We start from the raw sequence: 19,967 nt of genomic DNA, 5'->3' as shown, positions 1-19,967 counted from the left end.
AAAATAGAATAGCTGATCTGGTCTGTGGTGACTGTATGTATGTAACAGTGAGTTAAAGACAGAGATAGAGTGAGACATGGTTCTTCTAAACGTATCACACAAGCTGTTCTGTCCAGACGGAGACGGAGATGCTCAAACGAGAAGTAGTCGTCTTCACGGTGCTAATGCCGACGCATGACACTGGCATAAATGGTAGTTATTCAAAGAGAGAAAGAAAGAAACTGCAAAGAAAGTGCGCAAATGTAGTACATTTGGCAACTTAGTGACTAACAACAAGAGATTAACCCTTTCACTGCAGAGCAGAGTAGTCAGACAGGCAAAGCAAGACAGACACATGAACACCACAGGTTTCGTTTTTCACTTTCGGAAGCCACAGCCATTACTCTTCATCCCTCGGTAGGAGGTGTCAGTTCAGTTGGCACTTTCAGCACAGAAGCAATTAGCTCCATTTTCTTTTACTTTGATTAAAGAACGGGGTGTATTCCGTGTAATCCAGCAATAGTTTTGTGCATGTTAAGAAAAAAAAAGAAGCCCTTTCCAGGTAGTTGGTTTATCAGCAGGATGGGCTGATGGAGCGAGTGTTTTTACAGAGGGAGTGGCTCGATGACTGTCATTTAAGGGGCTAAAGAGGGGGCTTTGTTTTCAGTGTCAATATTTACAGTGACACATGCTGGGTGAATAATGACTGACTGAGGTGAATTGTATGTGTATGTGTGTGTGTGTGTGTGTGTGTGTTTGTGTGTGTTTCAATAAGAGACACAAAGATGGAGAGACAGGAGTGTAAGCATGAATGGATGTTGGATGCCATGCTCTGATGAACAGATTCAGGTCTTACCAATATAACTTCTCTGCCTTTTCAACCCCCATCCACCCCCCCCCCCACCCCACCTCAACAAAAAAAAAAACAAAAAAAAACAAAACACAAAGGTGGAGTTGTAGCATTAAAAGTTTAAACTATAATTTCGACATTGTAGGATGGTGATTCCACTCGACAAACACACTTCCATGTAATGTGATTTAATAGGTGACCAATCACTAGGAGACTCTGAGTATGTCACAATCAACAAGCCTCATTTGCAATGCAAACCAGAGCTATGCAAATGGAGGGATTGCAATGTCGGTACCACTTCTCTGCTTACTGCGCTTTATCTCGCTCTGTGTGCCATCCATCTTTTCTAGTGGCCTCACATTTCTCCATTCCTCTCGTGTGGATACTAAATCCTCATTAATCCGCTTTAACAGCTATTTTCCGTTGTTGCTTTAAGTTCTCCCTCCCTGTTGTCCCTCTTTTCTTCTGTTTGCAACTCTGCTTTATACCTTTCATTGATTTCGAATGGTTTAGCAAATGCTAACAGCCTCCCTACAGTATCTCAGGATACAGTTACATGATTCAACAGTGTGACTCACTCAGCTTCTCATATTCCGTTGTTTGCCCTGTAAACTACAACTAAACCCAACTTCACGCTGTTTGATTTCAGCCCGTCTTTCCTCTCTCTTTAGGGTTTTTTGTTAACATATGAGCTCATAGCCCCCAGCCATGCTTACATCACAGAAATCATCATGTCAATTCACAGGCTGACAGGCTGTTTTATTTACTCTGTAAACAAAGCAGCAGGGAGAGGCGCTCATAATGGCACCCCCCCCCCCATCGCCTCCTCGCTCCGCCTTGACGAGAGGTTTTCCCTCACACACAGAGCCACTGAAATGTTTTGTTGCCATCTAATGGTCAGTCCCACTCACAGCAATTTGTTGACAGGCAACTGGAGGAGCCATACATGTCTGATGTTGACTGAAAAACACTTATTTTATTGTTCACAGTGCTCAGTGGCTGGTTGTCAAAACACATATTGATATACAGTCAAGATGTCAGATGACACAACGAAATGCTAAAGTACAGAGATTCACATCAGATCAGTTTGGATCACATGATAAACCACTGTGCAAACAATCATCTTATGGGCTTTGTCTGAAAGGTCAAAGTTTGTTATTAATTTCTTTTGAAGGGACATTAGACTTTAAATACAGCTGCTAGGAAAAAGTCTTAATCTGCTCAATTTGACCAAAAGCTCCAGACAATTCACTCACTCGTCGCTCTTCTCAACTCATTTTTTTCAAGGTCAAAGGTCATCTCAGCACCCCAGCTCATGACAAAGACGTCCTGGTAGAGATAAATGAGACAATGAAAATCTTAACATCTAAAATTCAATGACAAGTGGACTCACAAAGATCACGTTGATATGATCAAAAACCCTAAAACTGCTGTTAAAGGTTGTTGTGTCAACAACAGTATGTTTATCTTGTCACAGAGTGCATCAATCTCAGTTTGTCAGTTCAGTTTCACAGTAGGCTGATCACAGTAAAACAAAACAAAAATTACATTTAAAAAACAGAATTGAAGCTTCTCTATTAGGAGTAATCACACCAGATTGACACTGACCAACTTAACAAACAAGAAAATGATATATAGGATAAACCTCCACTATACCACGTGGATGTTTAATTATTGGATATGCTGTTTAATCTGAGGTGGCATACACCAGAGGATTTGTAATTTGATATTCATTGCTTCCGCACTAAATGACCCTTTAAGGGATTTAAAAAATAAACAAGTTGATATTTCTATTAGCTTTTGTCTATTCTGTGTGTTTCTCTGTAGTAAGATGATAATTACAGTGAATCTTGTATAATAATCACTCTGGCATAAAAACTTTTATTAAACACTCAAAGTACTTATTTGTATTTGTTAGTAAAACCAGTATGGCTCAGTGACCCTGTATCAGTGCTGAGTATGAGAGGTATTCAAATACAAAGCAGCCCAAGACCTGCCATCTCATCTAGGAGTGCACCAGGGCAGTTCCAAAGAGTCAAACGCTGCAACTGTAGGTAGCATTAGGTGATGTTGTGAGTTCACAAAGATGTACTTTAAAACTCGTCTAAATGAGTACGTCAGTGTATGTTGGAGTAAATTTGTCATCTACATGCGTCAGGCTTTTTAGAGAGGCTGACACATGTAGGCTGTTTTTTCCATGCCAGCAGAACGATCAGAACCAATGAGAACAGCACTTCAGACACAGTAAGAGTTTGAGCAAAGTGAGGACATATTCAAAATGTAAGTACTTATTCATCACCAGAACTATGCACAGATAAGAATATAGCCACTTAGTTACAACTTAACCAGTGGCTTCACTTTATTGCCCTGCACCTCAGAGAAACATTTTACCTGGAACTTTTTTCTTTGAGACTTATGATTACATTACTTTTTATAGTTTAGATGAACATAACTTCTAACTTTCAACATTTCATATTCCTACAGAAGACAGTGTATGTGTGCTGGCTGGATTGTTAGAATAATGAAACCTAGATCATTTCTCTATAGATCAAAGATAGGATATAGATAAATAGATCAGACTAAAGATGAAGGAAGACGCGGGGCCTGGGCCTCTGTTAGCACCATGTACACAGCAGACGTGAAACCAAAATGTGACAACCTTATCCACATGTGTTTAGAGCAGAGTGATGATAAAAATACTGTTTTATATTGGTATGTCTTATACTTGGACCAACCAGTAATTACAAATGTTATGCCTCGTTTTAGGTTATATCATTATTGACATAATGCATATATTTATGTATACATATATATATATATATGACAATGAATAGTACACATCTAGAATGATAAATGAAGTATATATCTGTAACAGACACCTTAAATGTCGTGATACTAACTGCAGGATATAACAAATTGGTTATTAGAATTAGAGGTATTTGTAGGTACTAATTGGCCCAAGTCCATTCATGACATCAGGTACAGTGCACACAGTGCATGTAACTAGTGTAAAAAAATTTAAAGAGGTAAAATAGCAGTGAGCTGATGTATATGCGTTACATTGGCACCTCTGTAACTCTCACTGAGTGTAAAACCCAATGTGATGCTTACTGGGCGAAAGATTAAACAGGAAACAAGGTGCTACACCTCTGTGTGCGTGTGTGTTTGTATGCTGGTATGAGTGAAGAGGAAGAGGCAGAAACAGTTAGATAGTGTATGGAAGCATGGTAAAAAAAAAAACACCATTACAAAGCGTGTTTCACAGGCAGACCAAGTAGCTGTTGAGGCTTTGTTTGTAGATGTGATTGTACAGTGAGGTTACCAAATAAATCAATGCACCCAAACCGGTATTACAAAGGTAACACCAACAAGACAGTTGCAGTTCCCCATAAAAAAGATGAACACATTGCAGAGATTTTGGCCTGTGACGTGCTGTGGTTGTACATCACAATATATACAGATTACACTGTTTAAAACATTAAGGGAACACAAACTCTTTTTTTTTTTTTTAATTGGCTCTCGTTTGTGTTCTCCACATAGGTGAGTCAGTTCAAATCCAGAAACGTCCCGCCGATGGTTGACATCAGTGTTTGAGCAACTCCGCGGCACTAGCTGAAGCTGCTCTGTGTCAGTAATTCAGTCTTACGGTTTACACACACCATCAAAAACAAAGTACATGTTACAGTACACAGTAGCTTGACGTACCGACTTAGTGCTCGAGTTAAAAACGCACTTGAGTGAAAAGTAGACAAGTGAGATACTTGTATGAAAGAGCATCCAACAGAAGTGCAAGCTGTACAAAAAAAGACAAATAAGTGAAAAAAGCTTAATATGTTTTGTGAAAAAGTTTAAAAAGCATAATATAGTTGATATATTCATATAGTCTTCTTTTTCATTCATAGATTTTATAATATCTTACAGCACAGTCCAGCTGACTCATAGACTTGTATAGAATTTTGGCTTTTCTTTATCCTTCTAGCAGCATTGTAAAAAAAAAACACATTAATATTCACTGATCCCTCTTCTGCTAACAGCCATAACCTTTATTATGTGACAATTTTTATCATCACAGGGTTAAAGAGCGAGGCATGGCTTTGTCAAACTGGTATTTATTTACTAAGTTTATCCATCCAACTGCTGTACCTTCCACCTTCGTTTTTTTTTTTGCCTCCCTCTCCAGTAGAGGGAGACATTTTTTCACCAACAAGGCCACACTCTTATTCTGTGCTCCCGCTTTCAGAGCCTGTGGGCGACCAGCGGTGAGAGAAAATATGCCAGAGGACAAACAAGGAGGTGGATTAACGCTCCCCTCCCTCATTTAGACAGGAAGATAAAACACCCCAAGAGACAAGAGGAAGATTAAGGGATGCATTCGCCCTCTCCACCTCCACCCTCGGGCCCAGGCTTCTCGGCTTGCGAGTGTGCCTGCGGTTCTGAATTGTGTGCGTATCGTAGGAGGCTCCAGCGGGCCTTGTTTTTGTGCAGGTGACCCATCATGGTCTGACTGAGCAGGCTGGGGTCTGTGAAGCGGTGCCACTCCTCAAACAGAGGCTCCACGATGTAGGAGATAAAACCTAAAACAAACAGTAGTTCTGTTAGCCCCCGGGCCCCACAGTGTAAAAGTAGCATTTGTTAACTGTGTGGTGTTTTTATCTTCTGAAGATTATTGGGTTGTGCTGCTACGTAGTGGTTGTGTGCACGCACTCTGGTGCTCACCTATCTGGATGGTTGGGACAGAGTCAGCCTGTTGGTTACACAGAGGACTGATCTCCAAGTCAAACTTTCTCTCCATGTCACCTGTTTGATAAACAGCCAGAAAACAGTCAGAAAAACTACTACATTTTGAATTCTAACATTAATACTAATCAGTACCACTTGGTACTCTTACAAGTTTACTGTGAACAAAGACCTCTACTGGTTGCTGGTGATTACTTTACTGTAATAAAAGTGTATAAGGATTTGGGTTTTGATTTGAACTGAGAAGACTCTTTACTCACCCTGTCTGTAGAATTCCTCACACACTCTCTCACTCCACTGTCTGCTCAGCTCCCAAACCCGACATGGGTTACAGATGTCTGCACACTTCAGAGCAATCTGAAGGCAAGGAGAACAGTGAACACATACTGAAGGTGTACGCTAGCCTTGTTTTATAAATGCAAGTCCTCAGATGAAGAGAGACTTTTCTGAAAATGCATAGGTGGGAGCATGCTCACATAAACTGGACGTAATGTATTATACCTGCAGCATAAAGTGCCTGTGTGAAGCAAGTTGAAGGTCCAGGTCCTGATTGTCCAGATGCTCTCTGAAGGTTAACAGGAACTCATTTTGCCTACTGATGTCTGTAGCCAGGATGAGAGAGCCCAGCTGCTGTTCCATGTCCTGCCTGCAGAGTGGAGGTGTGTGCACCACTGAGCCAAAACAACACAACCACTAATGCCTATATTGTAACTCTTCTGTCCCTCTGCACCAACAACAGCTACATTATGGGTTTGATATTAAATTATAAGTAACTGCAGCACAGGAATGTTTAAATAGCAAGATATGTTCCACACAGGTTCTAGTGTGTGTGCACTTACGACATGTCAGGAGGCAGATGGGACAGCAGTCCTGACTCTCGCAACATTCCCACAGTTGATCTCCAGTGGTGACTCTCCAGCACAGACGTGTTCTGTACGACACGAGTAACATCAAAGTGTTACAGGTTTGACACATAACACACACCACACATGTTGAAACACTGACACATGTCTGTGCCCGTGCTGTGTACCTGGTAGAGAGATGCCAGGTGGTGCCGGGTCTTGATGAGGAAGGGCTGGTTGACTCCAGGATGGTCCACGTCGTGCGCTGCTGCCGCCATGAGACCCAGAAACACATCTGCAGGACTCAGCTGCTCTGCCAGCTACAACACAGAAATGGTCCACAGTCACTTGCACTTGCTTCATTTCACATGCGTCAGTAAAGGACAACAACGGTATATTGATCAGAGAAGATGCACGCTTGTCATCTTATATGAGTGCGTAGTAGTTATCCTGAGCCCACAAGCATCGGTGCTGTATTGATTTCAATTTATTTATGTAAGTGCTTTTAACAAAATAGGTGGATCACACAGTGCTAGGACACAAAAGCAATTACTGTATAAAGGGAAAGATGCAGACACACTTAATCTGGTCAAAGCGCTTTAGGGATTTCTCCAGGCTGAGGATGGATGTGTTGTCAAGGCTAAGTGAACAAGAATTATCCCTCGGGGAGGGGAGCTAATAGAATATGTCAAGAAGAAGTTTGGGCCAAGTGACTCGCCTTCAGTGTGTGTGTTAGTGAAAAGGAGAGAGAGAGAGAGTCAACAGAGAGATTGAGAGTGTGTGAGTGAATGAGCGATTATTCATTACCTTCGGCTCCTTCAGGTAGCAGTACATGGCTTGAGTGACATCTGCGGCATGAACAGCATTGTGATAGGGATTCTGAGAGTGGTAGTCATCCTGCACCATGCCTGACAAGACAGAAGGTGACGTCAAAGCCCATTTAAATAAATAAATAGACAAAAAACATGAAGGAGTGGAATGACTCTATAAAGCAGCCTACCCAGAAACCTGTGCAGTTTGACCATGTCCAGCTGGAAGTGATGAATGAGACCGTAGACATTGAAAAGATGACACATCAGAGTCACCAGGCTGTTACCTAAAGAATTGACACACAAAAATACTCACGTACGAAAAATGACATTTTGTTGTCCTCAATGTACTTAGGCAAAGATAATAATAAGATACAACAGAGGAGGTATCATGATGGTGTAATATAATAAGAACGTGAGTAATTTTACCATTTGTAAGACGATCGAAGAGGAAAATGTCAAAGTTCCACGTGCCTACTTTTGATAACATATGCTGCAACAAAAAGACAAACAGCTCTCATTAATTTTATTAATCATTAATTAAGTTTGATTCACGCTGGACATGCAGATCTGTTGCCTCGACCTTTGTTTCCATGTGCATGTCAGCGTGTGTACGTACTGCAGCTTGTCCCAGGTAGTCGTCGTCCAGGAGGTGTAGGGAGCCGGGGGTGTGTGGCACCAACCCCCTCAGCAGCCTGGAGTTGTGACAGTATCTCTGGAAACTCAGTAGACGCTTCACCTTTCTCCTGGTGCCAGACTCTACCTCCCCCTGCTGGGTGCTGGCTAAAATTATAAAGACGTTGCAATAGTGACAGATGAGCATCTGATAAACCCAGTTTTTGGATTTCCTGAAATGTATGGAACTCTGTCCCAGCATTTAGGTACACCTAAAGCCACTTTAATTTGCACAATAATGCACAATTAGCCTGATTCTATTTCGGAGCTGTGTACAGAGACAGGTGTATCCCATACTGCATTGTCTTGAGAGGATGTTAGATAGAGCCTTAATGACAACAAATGCTGACTGGCCACATCTTTACAACAGGTAAAATGTGCCTTAAATATTATAGGAACCTGTGGGTAAATGTTAGATCTTGATAGAAACATGTATCCAATTCTTGAAAATCATACAAATATATGAAATTCTAAAAAGGTTACTAGATGAGAGTAGCGTTCGTGGACTGACAATTGCTGACAAGGTCAATGAATGCATAGCGAGTTGTATTTAAATGACAGAGGAGACTTACTTTTCAGTATGCACAGGTCAATCAACGGGTAGGAGCCTCGTCTCTCAGCCAGCAACACACCAGCATGACCAGTGCTCACTCTACCATCGGCTAGATGGAATGAAAAGAGGGGAAGAAGAAGAGATGGGAAAATCTGAAATATGTACGCATCTATCTTTTGTTGTGGCCACTGTATGAATGACTCAGACTCCCAAGAAGGAAGTAGGTAAGGGAGATGGTAGAAGAGAGCAGAGAAAGAACGCGTGCGAGAGGTTGACGATATGAATGATAAGTTGAGCTGCCAGCAGGGTCATGAGAGGACAACCCAGCAAAGTGTTCCCCAGCGCTGTACGTGGATTTTCAACATCATTAACCCCATAAAAGCAGATTTAGTGTTGTTTTTAAACCAGACTTTGTTAAACAAGGGGATCTTTCATGTCGCCACATCAACAGAACATCCTGAATCTGGTTTGAGTTTGCCAGATACGAATGCGATGATGCAGCCGTTGTGGTGCATGTCTCAACACTTATTATTTATAGGGTGGTGCTGCCGTGACTGCACTGGAGGTTCTGTTCACACAGTACTATGTTTTTGGAGTGGCTCACCAAACAGAAGGAGTGAACTACATAGGTTTTCTAATAGAGGCTAATAAATGTTTTCCACAAAGGAAATGTTTGTTACTCACATGTTTTCAGGGCTCATGTACTGTATTTCTGACATGCTGACAATACATTTTCCCCTACAAGAATATCAAGCATTTTTGTCTACTGTATAAATTCTTTCCACAGGAAATGTCTGCAGAAATGTTCATCCTTGCTGTGCTAGCACCTATCAGACAGAACGGGAACACACAACAGCGCAATAGATCTTTGAATAGTGAATGCTGCCTCTGTTTAAAATGTGCAATCCACACACCCTGAGGCCAGTGACAAGAACACACAACAGGAGTAGGTCCCAACACAAAAAAGTTACACTTGAATAAACAAAAAACTATGGGAATACTAAATAATTTACAGAACACATGTGAGGAACTGGAGCGTGTTATGTCCCAGAGGTTGCAATTTCCCATCACCACTGTGACTCCCTCTTACAAGAACAGCTGAACTACCTGTTAATGGGTTGGGAGTCCACGTTCAGCTGACAGTTCTCGCCTTGTCTGAGCAAAGTGTGAGTAACTTTGCAGGAAGGGAATGTGGTTGCGGTAAATGTGGTGCGCCGAGTAGCCAAGGTAGATGTACACAAAACACACAGTGGAACAGCGGCATTATTCCCTATTTACGCTTGTGGCAGTTCAACAAATATAAAGCGCTTGAGCAAAGTGACTCAGCCTGTTAAATTGAGACAGAAGAGTCCTGCTGGCCTAGTTTGAGCAAGAAAAGGGGGAAAGCCTCTTTGCTCTTGTATCCTGCATTTTGGCAAGACAGGAGGAAATACATCATCTGGAAAAAAACACACACACACACACACACTTAGACACCAGCCTCTGGCTCTCTTCCTTCACTCCAGCTATCTCTCCATACTTCTATTTTATGTGTTACTCCATTCCTCATTCCTCTCCTACCTCTGGCTTCAGTCTCGCCCTCCTCATCACTCTCTCTCTCTCTTTCCCTTGGTACCCCTTAAACCTTCCCATCATCCTTGATTCCTTCCTGCTCAACAACAACCACCATCCCCACCTGATCCATCCTTTCCTCCCACCCCCTCCACCACTCTCCTCTTCCCTCTTCTCTTCCTTTAACTCTCTGTGCGGTAAATAGGTCATTGTCTCTGCACCGAACAGAACTGGGTCATTTGGGATGAAAACGTGAATCAGTTGAAAAGGGTGTTTAAAGACACGGCGATGCACACGCGCCTCGTCATGCACCCATACACTTGCAAATGAGGTTAAATCCCCAATTCCAAATGCGAAAACAAGATCGCACACTTGGCACACATCATCCTCACATGCTGACACAAACACACACACACAGACACGGGGCACTGATAGCAATATGTTCACTTGGCTTCACTAAATCAGTGGGTGTTTACGGCACAAATTGTGCTTTAGGGTATTTTCTTCCTTCTCAGAAAGACACAGTCAGACACATTTGTGCCATATGTAGTGCCAACACTTGAATACAAACTGTTTTAAACACACAGTGGCTGCTGCGTGGTTACAACGTGGGATTTCAAATGTACATAAAAAGATACATACAGTACTGTGTACACAGTTGCCTCTCTAATCACAACAGTTGCTGTGTGCAGCACAGCATATATTTAAGAAACTGCTGGCCATTGTCACTGGTGACCAATTAGCAAATATCCTGGTGTTTGGTCATCACAATCTGGGCATTACCAAAGATACTGAACTCTAAAACACTGCCTGTTGTAACTTTCACTGTTCATAATTCTATTATATTTGGATGTTTTCACTTCTGTAGTAAGTGGTAGAATGACTCAACATCACCATGACAAGTTATCTCATGTCCCAACACATGCTTTATGTGGTGACACTAAATATTGGGCAGATAAACTTTCACCCTCTATTAAGAGTCAGCGAATGAGCAACTACATCACAGTTCAAAGGAAAAGTCACAGGCACCGAAAAACCATAAGTTTGTCCATTTTCCACCTAATGAGTCAGAATCTGCACACAGGTAATTCCCCACTGTATGAATCATCTCTTCATTTAACTTGGATTTGCATGTTTTTTTCAACTGTGGCTATCAGGAAATCACTGTCAATCTTAGTATTCTTTAATCTTGTTTACACACTTATATCACAGTCAGGTCTTTTACTGCATCACACTGATAGCAGCAAACAGCAATAAGGTCACCATTATCAAAAAACAAACAATGAAATCTGACATTAACAGAAAAATGATATTAATGATGCAGAAGGCTTAAGACCAAAAACACAATTTTTACATTATACAATAAAGTGTGATTAGAACACGTCATGTAGTGTTGGATTTGTCAGATAATTGCTCCTTCACTAAGGTAATTCCTACCACGCTTTCATTGTTACTTAGTTTCATTGGTGTTACACTCCAGATACACAGACAGGGGCTTGATTGATGGCGTCATATCAGTGTCATCAGTACAGCTGCAACTCAGCAGATGGTAACACAGCTTTATTTAATGGACACCCGGGCTTTAAACCCTAAATCCCTCATTTCACTGTCTACTCTGCCCAGCTGCCTAAACTGCTCTGAACCTCGTCTCAACCCACGGCACCTAAAGAACACGCACACATAAACATGCGGCCAGAGGGAAACCTGTCAAAGATAATCTGTCACATACACGAACATATGCACCCACGCATGCACTTGTCAAAAACGGATGCAGGCACAGAGCGAAAAGTCAGGTGGAAAACCGTATTTATGAAAGCAACCTCCTAAAGAACATAACTGAATTCTAGAGACACGCGATGCCTGTTTACACTTTCATGTAGCGAACAGGCCACACTCATCAGATATTAAACATTTATGAGAAATCTGACTTCCATAAGCTTTACTGTACTTATAACATGTAATTATATTAACATATTATGTGCAAGTCACCTTCCAGATGTGTGCTCCTGTCCTCTATGTCCTGCTTCACCTCCTCCTTCTCAGTGTCCACCCAAGTGCTTGCCTGATTTCTCTCGGGTCCCCGAGGGCCTCCTCTGCGCACCCTCCAGGCTGTCCTGAGCTGCCTTATAAGAGCTGGAAGTTCCAGGGCCAGCGACAGGCCTCCACAGGTAACCGGAGGGGTCCTGAGTGGACCCCATAGTGGCGAGTGGGGAGCCTCATCTGGACAGACTCTGACATCAACCCCAACACCAAGACGAGAGTCTCGCATGCTTACATCTGGGCCCCAGAGCTCCTCTAACACTGGCATCCTTACCCCACACAAAGACAGATGTTTGGCTGGACAAGTGTGTGGAAAGACTGGTTGAAAGTGAAAAGGGGGCAATAAAGAAGGATGGCAGTACAAAAAAGAAACAAACAAAACAAACAAACAAAACACAGGAGGAAGAGAGATGGCAGAAGGAGAGGCTCAACTGTCAGGTATCCATACCGGAAAATAAGGAGGACAGATTGAGATTGTAGCAAGTCTGGATGTAGGACAGCAGAACAAAGACTGCAGCGAGAGACAGAAACTGAAGCAGAAATGATAGAGGAACAGTAAGACTGAGCGCAAAGGGATGCACAGTGAGAAAAAAAAAAAAAGATGACAAAAAATGTGAAGCAGGAAAAGGCCAGAAAAAAGAAGAAGAGAATCTGTCCGTATCCCTCTTTCTCAGAGTCGGCCACTGACAGTCTGCTCCCTCCTTCTGCCGCATTCTCTCTCCCCTCTACAGTCTCTCTCGCGCCAGCGTTGTTGTGGAATCTAAAAGCCCCTCCTCTCCCCCACCGAGCTCGTTCACACACTCTCTTACTCTGACTATACAGTACAGTATGCTGCAATCCCAACAACAGACCAGCAGATTTGTGTGAATATTAACTTTGGGCTTTGGGTTCATGGGCTCATCCTCTCATAGTCAGGTCAGTGGGAGCACGGCTACGTGGTAAACTCACATATTTTCCGCACACATGCATATCTATGGCAAATATTAGCAGCCAAATTTAAGTCTAGTCACACAGATTTTGTATTTAACACCAGTTTGTGCAGGTTTTAGTGTTTTAATTCAATTTTCAACTAATCATATGTTAAATAAAATTACCAGCACTTAAGTTGAGGAAGGTGCAACCAGCAACTCATTTTGGGAAATAAAAGCTTAATCAGTCAACTCATTAAGTCATTGTCTACTTTTTTTATTACAAATTTTTCACTTATTTTTAAAAACCTTTGGGCATACATGCTCATACTCCTCAGAAACCCAATAATGAACTTGTTCTGCTTGCTTAGGTAAGACAGGGTACATTGTATGCTGTGAGTCACCATTCATTAAGGCTTTACTGGCACAGAAACAGTTGAGTGCGTTTATTTTGCTTAATCTGTTCTGAATTCTCCTGTACAGGTGGCCTACCAGCCTTGAGCTTAAATTTTAGTTTTTTTATAAAAGCAGAGTTTGTTTGAAACATTGTATTCCTGGAGGATATTGGACGACACGTCAAAGACAAACTAAAATTAAATGAATGTACACATAGGAATAAACATGGAGGATTCAGTGCTGTACCCATTATATTACCCATTTTTAACTTTGAAATACTCTCGAGTAACATCATAATCATAATCACTATCATTATCAGACTGACACACGCTCACGCAGACAAGCACATGGCCTTGAATGTCACAAATCAGGCGCAAGGAGTCGACTGCATGAAATCAGGAGACTAAGAGCGACGCCACGACAATAGATACAGGCTGTGTCACGCTGTGTGAAGCAGACAGTGAGATATAGAGCACAATAATTAGTCAAAATGTATTCAGTGAATACTTATTCTGTAGTAGTGGTAAGCAGCAGCTGGAATTTAAGTCTAAGCTCCTACAGTTGTAAGAAGAAGTATGTGAACCTATGACATGACCTACTGACAAATATAATGTGCCTAAAATAATGACACAAACATTTCTGATCTTTATATCAGCCACCATAAATATCTCATAGTACTAGTGGTAAAAAGTATGTGAACCCTTGGAATTAATTACTGGTTAAATCCTCCCCTCTTGGCAGCATTAAACTCAACCAGCCGCTTCCTGTAGCTGTGGATCAGACCTGCACATCGATCAGGAGAAATTTTAGCTCATTCTTTCAGGCAGAACTGCTTTAGCTCCATCTCTACTGGGTTGAAGTCTGGGCTCTGACCGGCTGCTCCAAAAGGTGGATTTGGTTTTTCTGAAGCTATTCTGTTGTATATTTTGGGTCACTGTCCTGTAGCATCACCTAGCTTCTACAGAGTTTCAGCTGATGTGCAGATATTTTCACATTACCCTGAAGAATGTTTGATACAATTGGAAATTCATCTTCCTCCCAATCACTGCAAGCTGGCCAGGCCCTGATGCATCAAGCAGGCCAAAGTCATGATGTTTCCTTCACCATACTTTTCATGACGCAGTGACCTTTTTTATGCCAGATGTAGCACTGTGTGTTCTTTCCAAATAGTTCAATCTTTGTTTCATCAGTCCACAAAACATTTTGCCAATACTGCTGTGGAGTGTCAGTGTGCTGTTTGGCAAACATTAGGCGTGCAGAAACGTTCTTTACTACAAAGCAGCAGCTTCGCTCGTGGTGTCCTGTTATGGACACCCTGCTTGTTTGTTGTTTTACGATTAGATTTATGAACACAGATGTCAGGCAGTTCCAATGACGCCTTAAAATCTTTGACTGTCACTCTGGCTTGTTTCTTTAGCTCCTTGATGAGTGTTCATTGTGCTCTTGGGATTGTTTTAACTGGCCGCCCAGTTTTTGGTAGAGCAGCCACAGCCCCAAAGTGTCTCTATTTGTAGATTGTTTGCTTAAATGTAAACTGGTGAATTTCCAAAATCTTTAAAATCACTTCCACTTCCATCATTTCCAGCCTTTTGAAAAACCTAAATTCTTATTGAACTTAATCGTAGATCCTCTAAAAGCTTCTTTTGGCAAGGCATATATTCGCAAACTCAAAAGGTTTGAGTCAAAGTAGCTCTAGTGCACACCCTCAAACTAATATTCTTAACAAGATCCCAGTTCGTTTTTTTGAGGTCAGTATTCCAAGAGTGCACACTAGTATTGGTTGTTCTTAACAAAGACATGAAAGATCACAATTTCTTTTGTATGATTATTTCAGGCACATTATGTTTGTCAATATTCTTGACTAAGATGAAGATGAGATCAGGTTTTATGACATATTAATGAAGAAAACCACAAAATTCTAAAAGGTTCACATACTTTTTCTTGCCACTGTAGTTAGTCTTACTTTGTATTGCCAATAGTCTCTCTAATCACCAGTGACATGTATTCAGACTTGCTGATCGAAAACAGTTCACCTCCAGTTTCGCTCTTTAGGTTAGGAACATACCGTAGGAGTACAAAAAAAGTAATTCACACACAGAACCGTTTTCACACAAAAACAAAACCTTCTCGTACTGCTAACTTCTGAAAGTAGAAAACAAACAAAAGCTTGTACATTTGGGTTGTGATGAGACAAAACCACTGTAAACTGTGTGGTTCGCTGGAGGTGAGTGAACTGTTAAATTGAGGTGAACCTCAGGTGAGCTATGGCTTTGCAGGGAAACCTGATGAACTGGAATACACAAGAGTTTTCACTCACGGCACACTGCACCACTTTACCTCTTGTTTCCCTTTTTTTCCTTCACCGTTGTGTGACATTTACTGTGTCTCTTCTCATCGTACAAATTAACACAATATCTCAGACTGCAAGGCTCCACACTGTAATGAGCCTAGTCTTTGTATGTTCAGGGACGATGCCAAATCATAATTATAAAATTATAATTAATTATTTAATTAAGCCTACAACTGTCACTAAAACTTTTATTCCAAATGAGTGTGACAGTGTCAACATGAGAGGTGCAGGGCTGTATCACACTTTAATGAACGCCAACATGTGAATAAAGCTGCACAAGAACAACAGCACCAAATAAACTGATCGAAGATTCAGAACTGCGTGGACGTGTGAAAAGAAGGCATGTGACACTAAGTAAGAAACAGTGAAACAGTGATTATTGTGCAAAATGAGACAGAAAGATATCAGAGAGTAGACAAGATTAGTGGGAGTCTTGGTGAGTAAACTTGTGAGTCTGCCAGTGGACTGCTGGCTCCAAATGACTAGTCTCTGCCTCAATGTCAGGCAGTGTCTCAAAACACACACATGAGCACACACACACTCACACAGAATAAAGAGTACAGACCAGTCTTATTTTTGATTCCCTTTAATGATGCCACTGGTCACGTTTTGTGGCAGGCCACTGTAGAGAATTGGGTCAGCCAGTGAATGAAATGGTGTGTGTGGGTTTGTCTGGTTGGCATCTACTGTTTCTGCTTGTTTTTGTTATTTCATGTGCCAGTATGTGAACATGTGCAACACCCTTTTGTTTTTTGGCAATGGTTATGCACATGCATGACCTTACCTTTTTTGTCAGACGTTTGAGGTTGCTTCAAGCTTTCACTCTTTTTCGTCCCCCAGGGAAACTTTTAAACAACTTTGACATTAATATGGGGGAAAAAAACGGCTTTGGCTACATTTCAAGGTCTGAATCATCAAGGTCTGATACTGTAGCTATGATAAACAGCTACATTTTACTGTTTCCAGTCTAGACACTACTTCAAAACCCATGATCTGAGTAAAACTCAACACTTGAACTAGAGCACAGGCATGAAATCTTCTCAAGCTTTATGAAACTTGCTGTTTCAGCATTCAACTGGACCCATTGTAGTGGGTACAGAGATATCAATATGTTTCCCTGTTTGTCAGAGATTACACTGGGCCAAAGGTTAGTGAAAGCCTGAAGCAGAGTTACCAAATATCTGTTACTGACAACATATATTAACAGCCTTTTTGAGTTATTCAGGTCAGTTGGTCTCCTTACCCAGCATGCGAACTTGTATGGCATTCTGCTCCGACCTTTCAAATGCGACAGCTCCACACCTCTGTGGCAGAAACAAAGAGGGAGAGAGAAAGACATGTTGATATTGCAAGACCCAAAAATACACACTGCAATCGAACAGCATCAATGAAACGTCAGTGATAAACAGAGCCTGCGTCCAAAGTTATGTGACTCTCTTTGCGAGGCTTCACATATTCACAGACCACTTTCACGCCAATGATTTTCCCCACAAGACGTCAAAATGCACAAGTTTAAATTTAATTTAAAATATAGCTTGCTCATTATAATTTAATTATTTTGGCTATAATGTCCAAAAGGAGTGAAGATTGAGCTTTTACCATGCGTGATGTCAATCGTGTTGAGCATCCACTCAGCTGTTACTATGGTGATGTTTAACAATTTATGTTACAGCGTCTCACTTTCATCTGTTTTGTTCCATATCCTAAGCTGAATCATAATTTTGGAATTGGATAAAAAACACCAAAGACTATTCATCATCTTGGTGAGCAAGAGAGAGTAGGTGCATTTAGTGACAGTGACATCTGCCGTTCCGGTAGCGGCATGTGTCTCCGTTGGCCAGCAACGCAGAGAAAGTGGGTCAGGCAACAAAATGGCATAAACAATTTGCACATTAATCACACGCCTCCACAAGATTTTCCTCATGGTCAGGGGGTGCATCACATCAACTCACTATCATTTCTTCTACCATGAACTAATCCAACTAAAAACATTCACCAAGTAGCTGAATAGTGATCAAGGACCACAAAAAGCAGGACTCAAATAACATTTACTGTCTTTTTATTGTTGTTTTGTGTGAAACATTAAAAGTTAAGAAAATTATAAGGTCATAATATCTTAATATATATATTCATATAATAAATTGACATTTAACTAACTGTTTCACATCTGATTAATCTCAAGCCTCCATTTGTGAATCCTTACTGATCAAGACTTCTTTTTGTCTTTTGTCCAGCGTGAGTGCTGGCAGATACTTTTCCATCAGTGTCCCTGCTTTCAAATCAACCCTGCTAATCTTTAAGTTTCTTTTTTTTTTTTTTGATGAACTAAAACAAAGCAGTGTAAGTTCTAACCTGATCTGAGGTTAGATACTGAGTGTGATTATAACCCATAGTCCTGTACAGTACTGTAGTTCATGCACAGTCAGCTCAGTACATTTCCTATTTGAGGTCATCTATTTATAATAGCTAGTAATGGCTATAATAGCTAGAATGGCTCAACATCTGTGTACATGGTGGAAGAGAGCGGGAGTGCACTGAGTTCACTGAGCAGTGTTGGTCAAAGCAAACATGAAGACAAAGACACACATTAAATAGGAAGCAGGTACCTCAGCTGACCTGATGAGTACATAACAAATCATCTCTTATCTGCTATTACACAGTGTTCAGTGTTACCTCTCTGGAGGAAGACAGTCATAAAAGTGTTCTTTGAGTAGGAGGATTTACATCTAAATTAGCGCGCTGTTGTTTACTGGCGGGTAGGAAACGGGTGGATGAAGACAAACCAGAGGCAATGACTGTTCGCTCCTACAGCCCACGTGGTTGTTGTATGCTTACAGGATGCCCTCTTGTCGTTTTTTTTCCCCCCATGATCACGCAGCTCTGTGCTGACTTCAATATTCACCTCATCTGGACAGCCCTCGATTCAAGGTTTCTCTCCCTGTTTGCTTAAGGGTACGACGGTATGTTTTCAGTGCGCAGGTCTATATATTCATAAAAGATGGTATGACTGGATATGGAAAAGGTGAAAAAGGCTTATGACAAGTACAGCTTTTGCTAATTAAATGCTGCCGTGTAAGCATCTGTTGCAATAAGTCAACTTTATCAGATCAGCTGAAAGCGTCATTTGTGTGTGTGTGTGTGTGTGTGTTAACAATCAAGTTGAGAGAGTGTACAAAGACCCTCTTTGAAATACAACTCTTCTGTTTTTCACAGATCAAATATAATTTCTTGAAATTTAATATGGACAGCAAAAACAATTATGGACTAAAACAACAAGGGAAGCAAAGAAATAAGCTTGAACCATCATCAAGTAAAGAGCAGAATATACAAATCCTACACAAGTCATCTTCATGGCAACTACACTGCAAAGGTAAACAATAAGGTGCTTTAAGAAGCTCTGCAGTACATTGAATTAAATATATATAATTTTCAATCTTAAGTGTTTTCAAAATCAAAAGTTAACTTGAAAGCTCTTTCATGCCGCAATGTTCCAGACCGCCTCACCTGACAGAGCCACCACAGTGTTTACAGTAAGAACTTCAGGTGGGTGCATGTGAAGCTTTCTGTCAACTGTTTTAACACATGCACCGTAGCCTACACACACACACACACACACACACACACACACCTGCCTGCTGTCTACATGTGCTCTGCAGTGTCCATGCTGCAGGCTGACTGCTGTAAAAATGTCAACACAGTGACGTGACACATTGCCATAATACACAAGGCCCTTATACTGCAGCTTATAGAATATACATGAAGTAGCCTGCACCAAAAAACAAACTATTCCCTCATCATCAAACTCCAAGGTCACCACAAGCTCACTTACTAGAATCAAAACATTTGAGCCCTCGCGGAGGAGAACAACACACTCCTAGAGACGTCACATCATGCAGGATGGTGCATGGACAAAACACTAAGTCAGTGGTTGCAGACTCGGTAGTAGTAGTTCGGACACTACTACATGTACCGCCATGTGTCACTCACAGCTGGGACTCCCGGTCTACATACCTCGACCGTCACACCGCACACTGAACCATGGTGGCTGCTCGGGGACCGCCTGCCTGCCTGCGGGGTGCTTTCATGTGACGGGCAGCGCGGGACGGGACCGCACGCAGCGGGACGGAGAGGCGCCTCTGGCTCGGGCTGACGGCTCTTTAAAAGCGTGTGATCGCCCAGCACGGAGCGGTGTCTGACCTTTTTCTCGTCCTGCACGAACACTTCGGGCTTTGACACGGGCGGCGGGAAGTTTCCGCTTCCCCCCACCCCCCCCCCTC

General features: G+C 41.7%; 1 protein-coding gene across 1 annotated transcript; it reads right to left on the bottom strand.

Annotated features, from left to right (window-relative positions):
* Positions 1–1,783: 1,783 nt before the first annotated feature.
* On the bottom strand, positions 1,784–19,945 carry LOC113149207 (cAMP-specific 3',5'-cyclic phosphodiesterase 7B). Its single transcript, XM_026341136.1, has 14 exons — positions 19,702–19,945; positions 16,934–16,994; positions 11,986–12,354; positions 8,465–8,554; positions 7,837–8,000; positions 7,647–7,710; positions 7,409–7,504; positions 7,216–7,316; positions 6,597–6,728; positions 6,406–6,497; positions 6,068–6,212; positions 5,827–5,923; positions 5,546–5,626; positions 1,784–5,403 (listed from the first exon to the last, which is right to left on the bottom strand). Exons 2-14 carry the CDS (start codon positions 16,938–16,940, stop codon positions 5,189–5,191), a joined length of 1,653 nt encoding a protein of 550 aa, XP_026196921.1. The 5' UTR covers positions 16,941–16,994; positions 19,702–19,945; the 3' UTR covers positions 1,784–5,188.
* Between the last annotated feature and the right edge of the window lie 22 nt (positions 19,946–19,967).

Source organism: Anabas testudineus, chromosome 24 (genome assembly GCF_900324465.2).
Source record: "Anabas testudineus chromosome 24, fAnaTes1.2, whole genome shotgun sequence".
Lineage (NCBI taxonomy): Eukaryota > Metazoa > Chordata > Actinopteri > Anabantiformes > Anabantidae > Anabas > Anabas testudineus.
Note: the sequence above shows the minus strand (reverse complement) of the source record. Positions and strands in the feature narration are given on the sequence as shown.

Excerpts from the sequence above, each read along its gene's own strand:
- LOC113149207 (XM_026341136.1), bottom strand. Across the intron at positions 6,498-6,596 it reads ACCTGGCATCTCTCTACCAG|AACACGTCTGTGCTGGAGAG; the intron begins GTACACAGCACG and ends CGTGTCGTACAG. Across the intron at positions 6,213-6,405 it reads CATCTGCCTCCTGACATGTC|GCAGGACATGGAACAGCAGC; the intron begins GTAAGTGCACAC and ends TCCACTCTGCAG.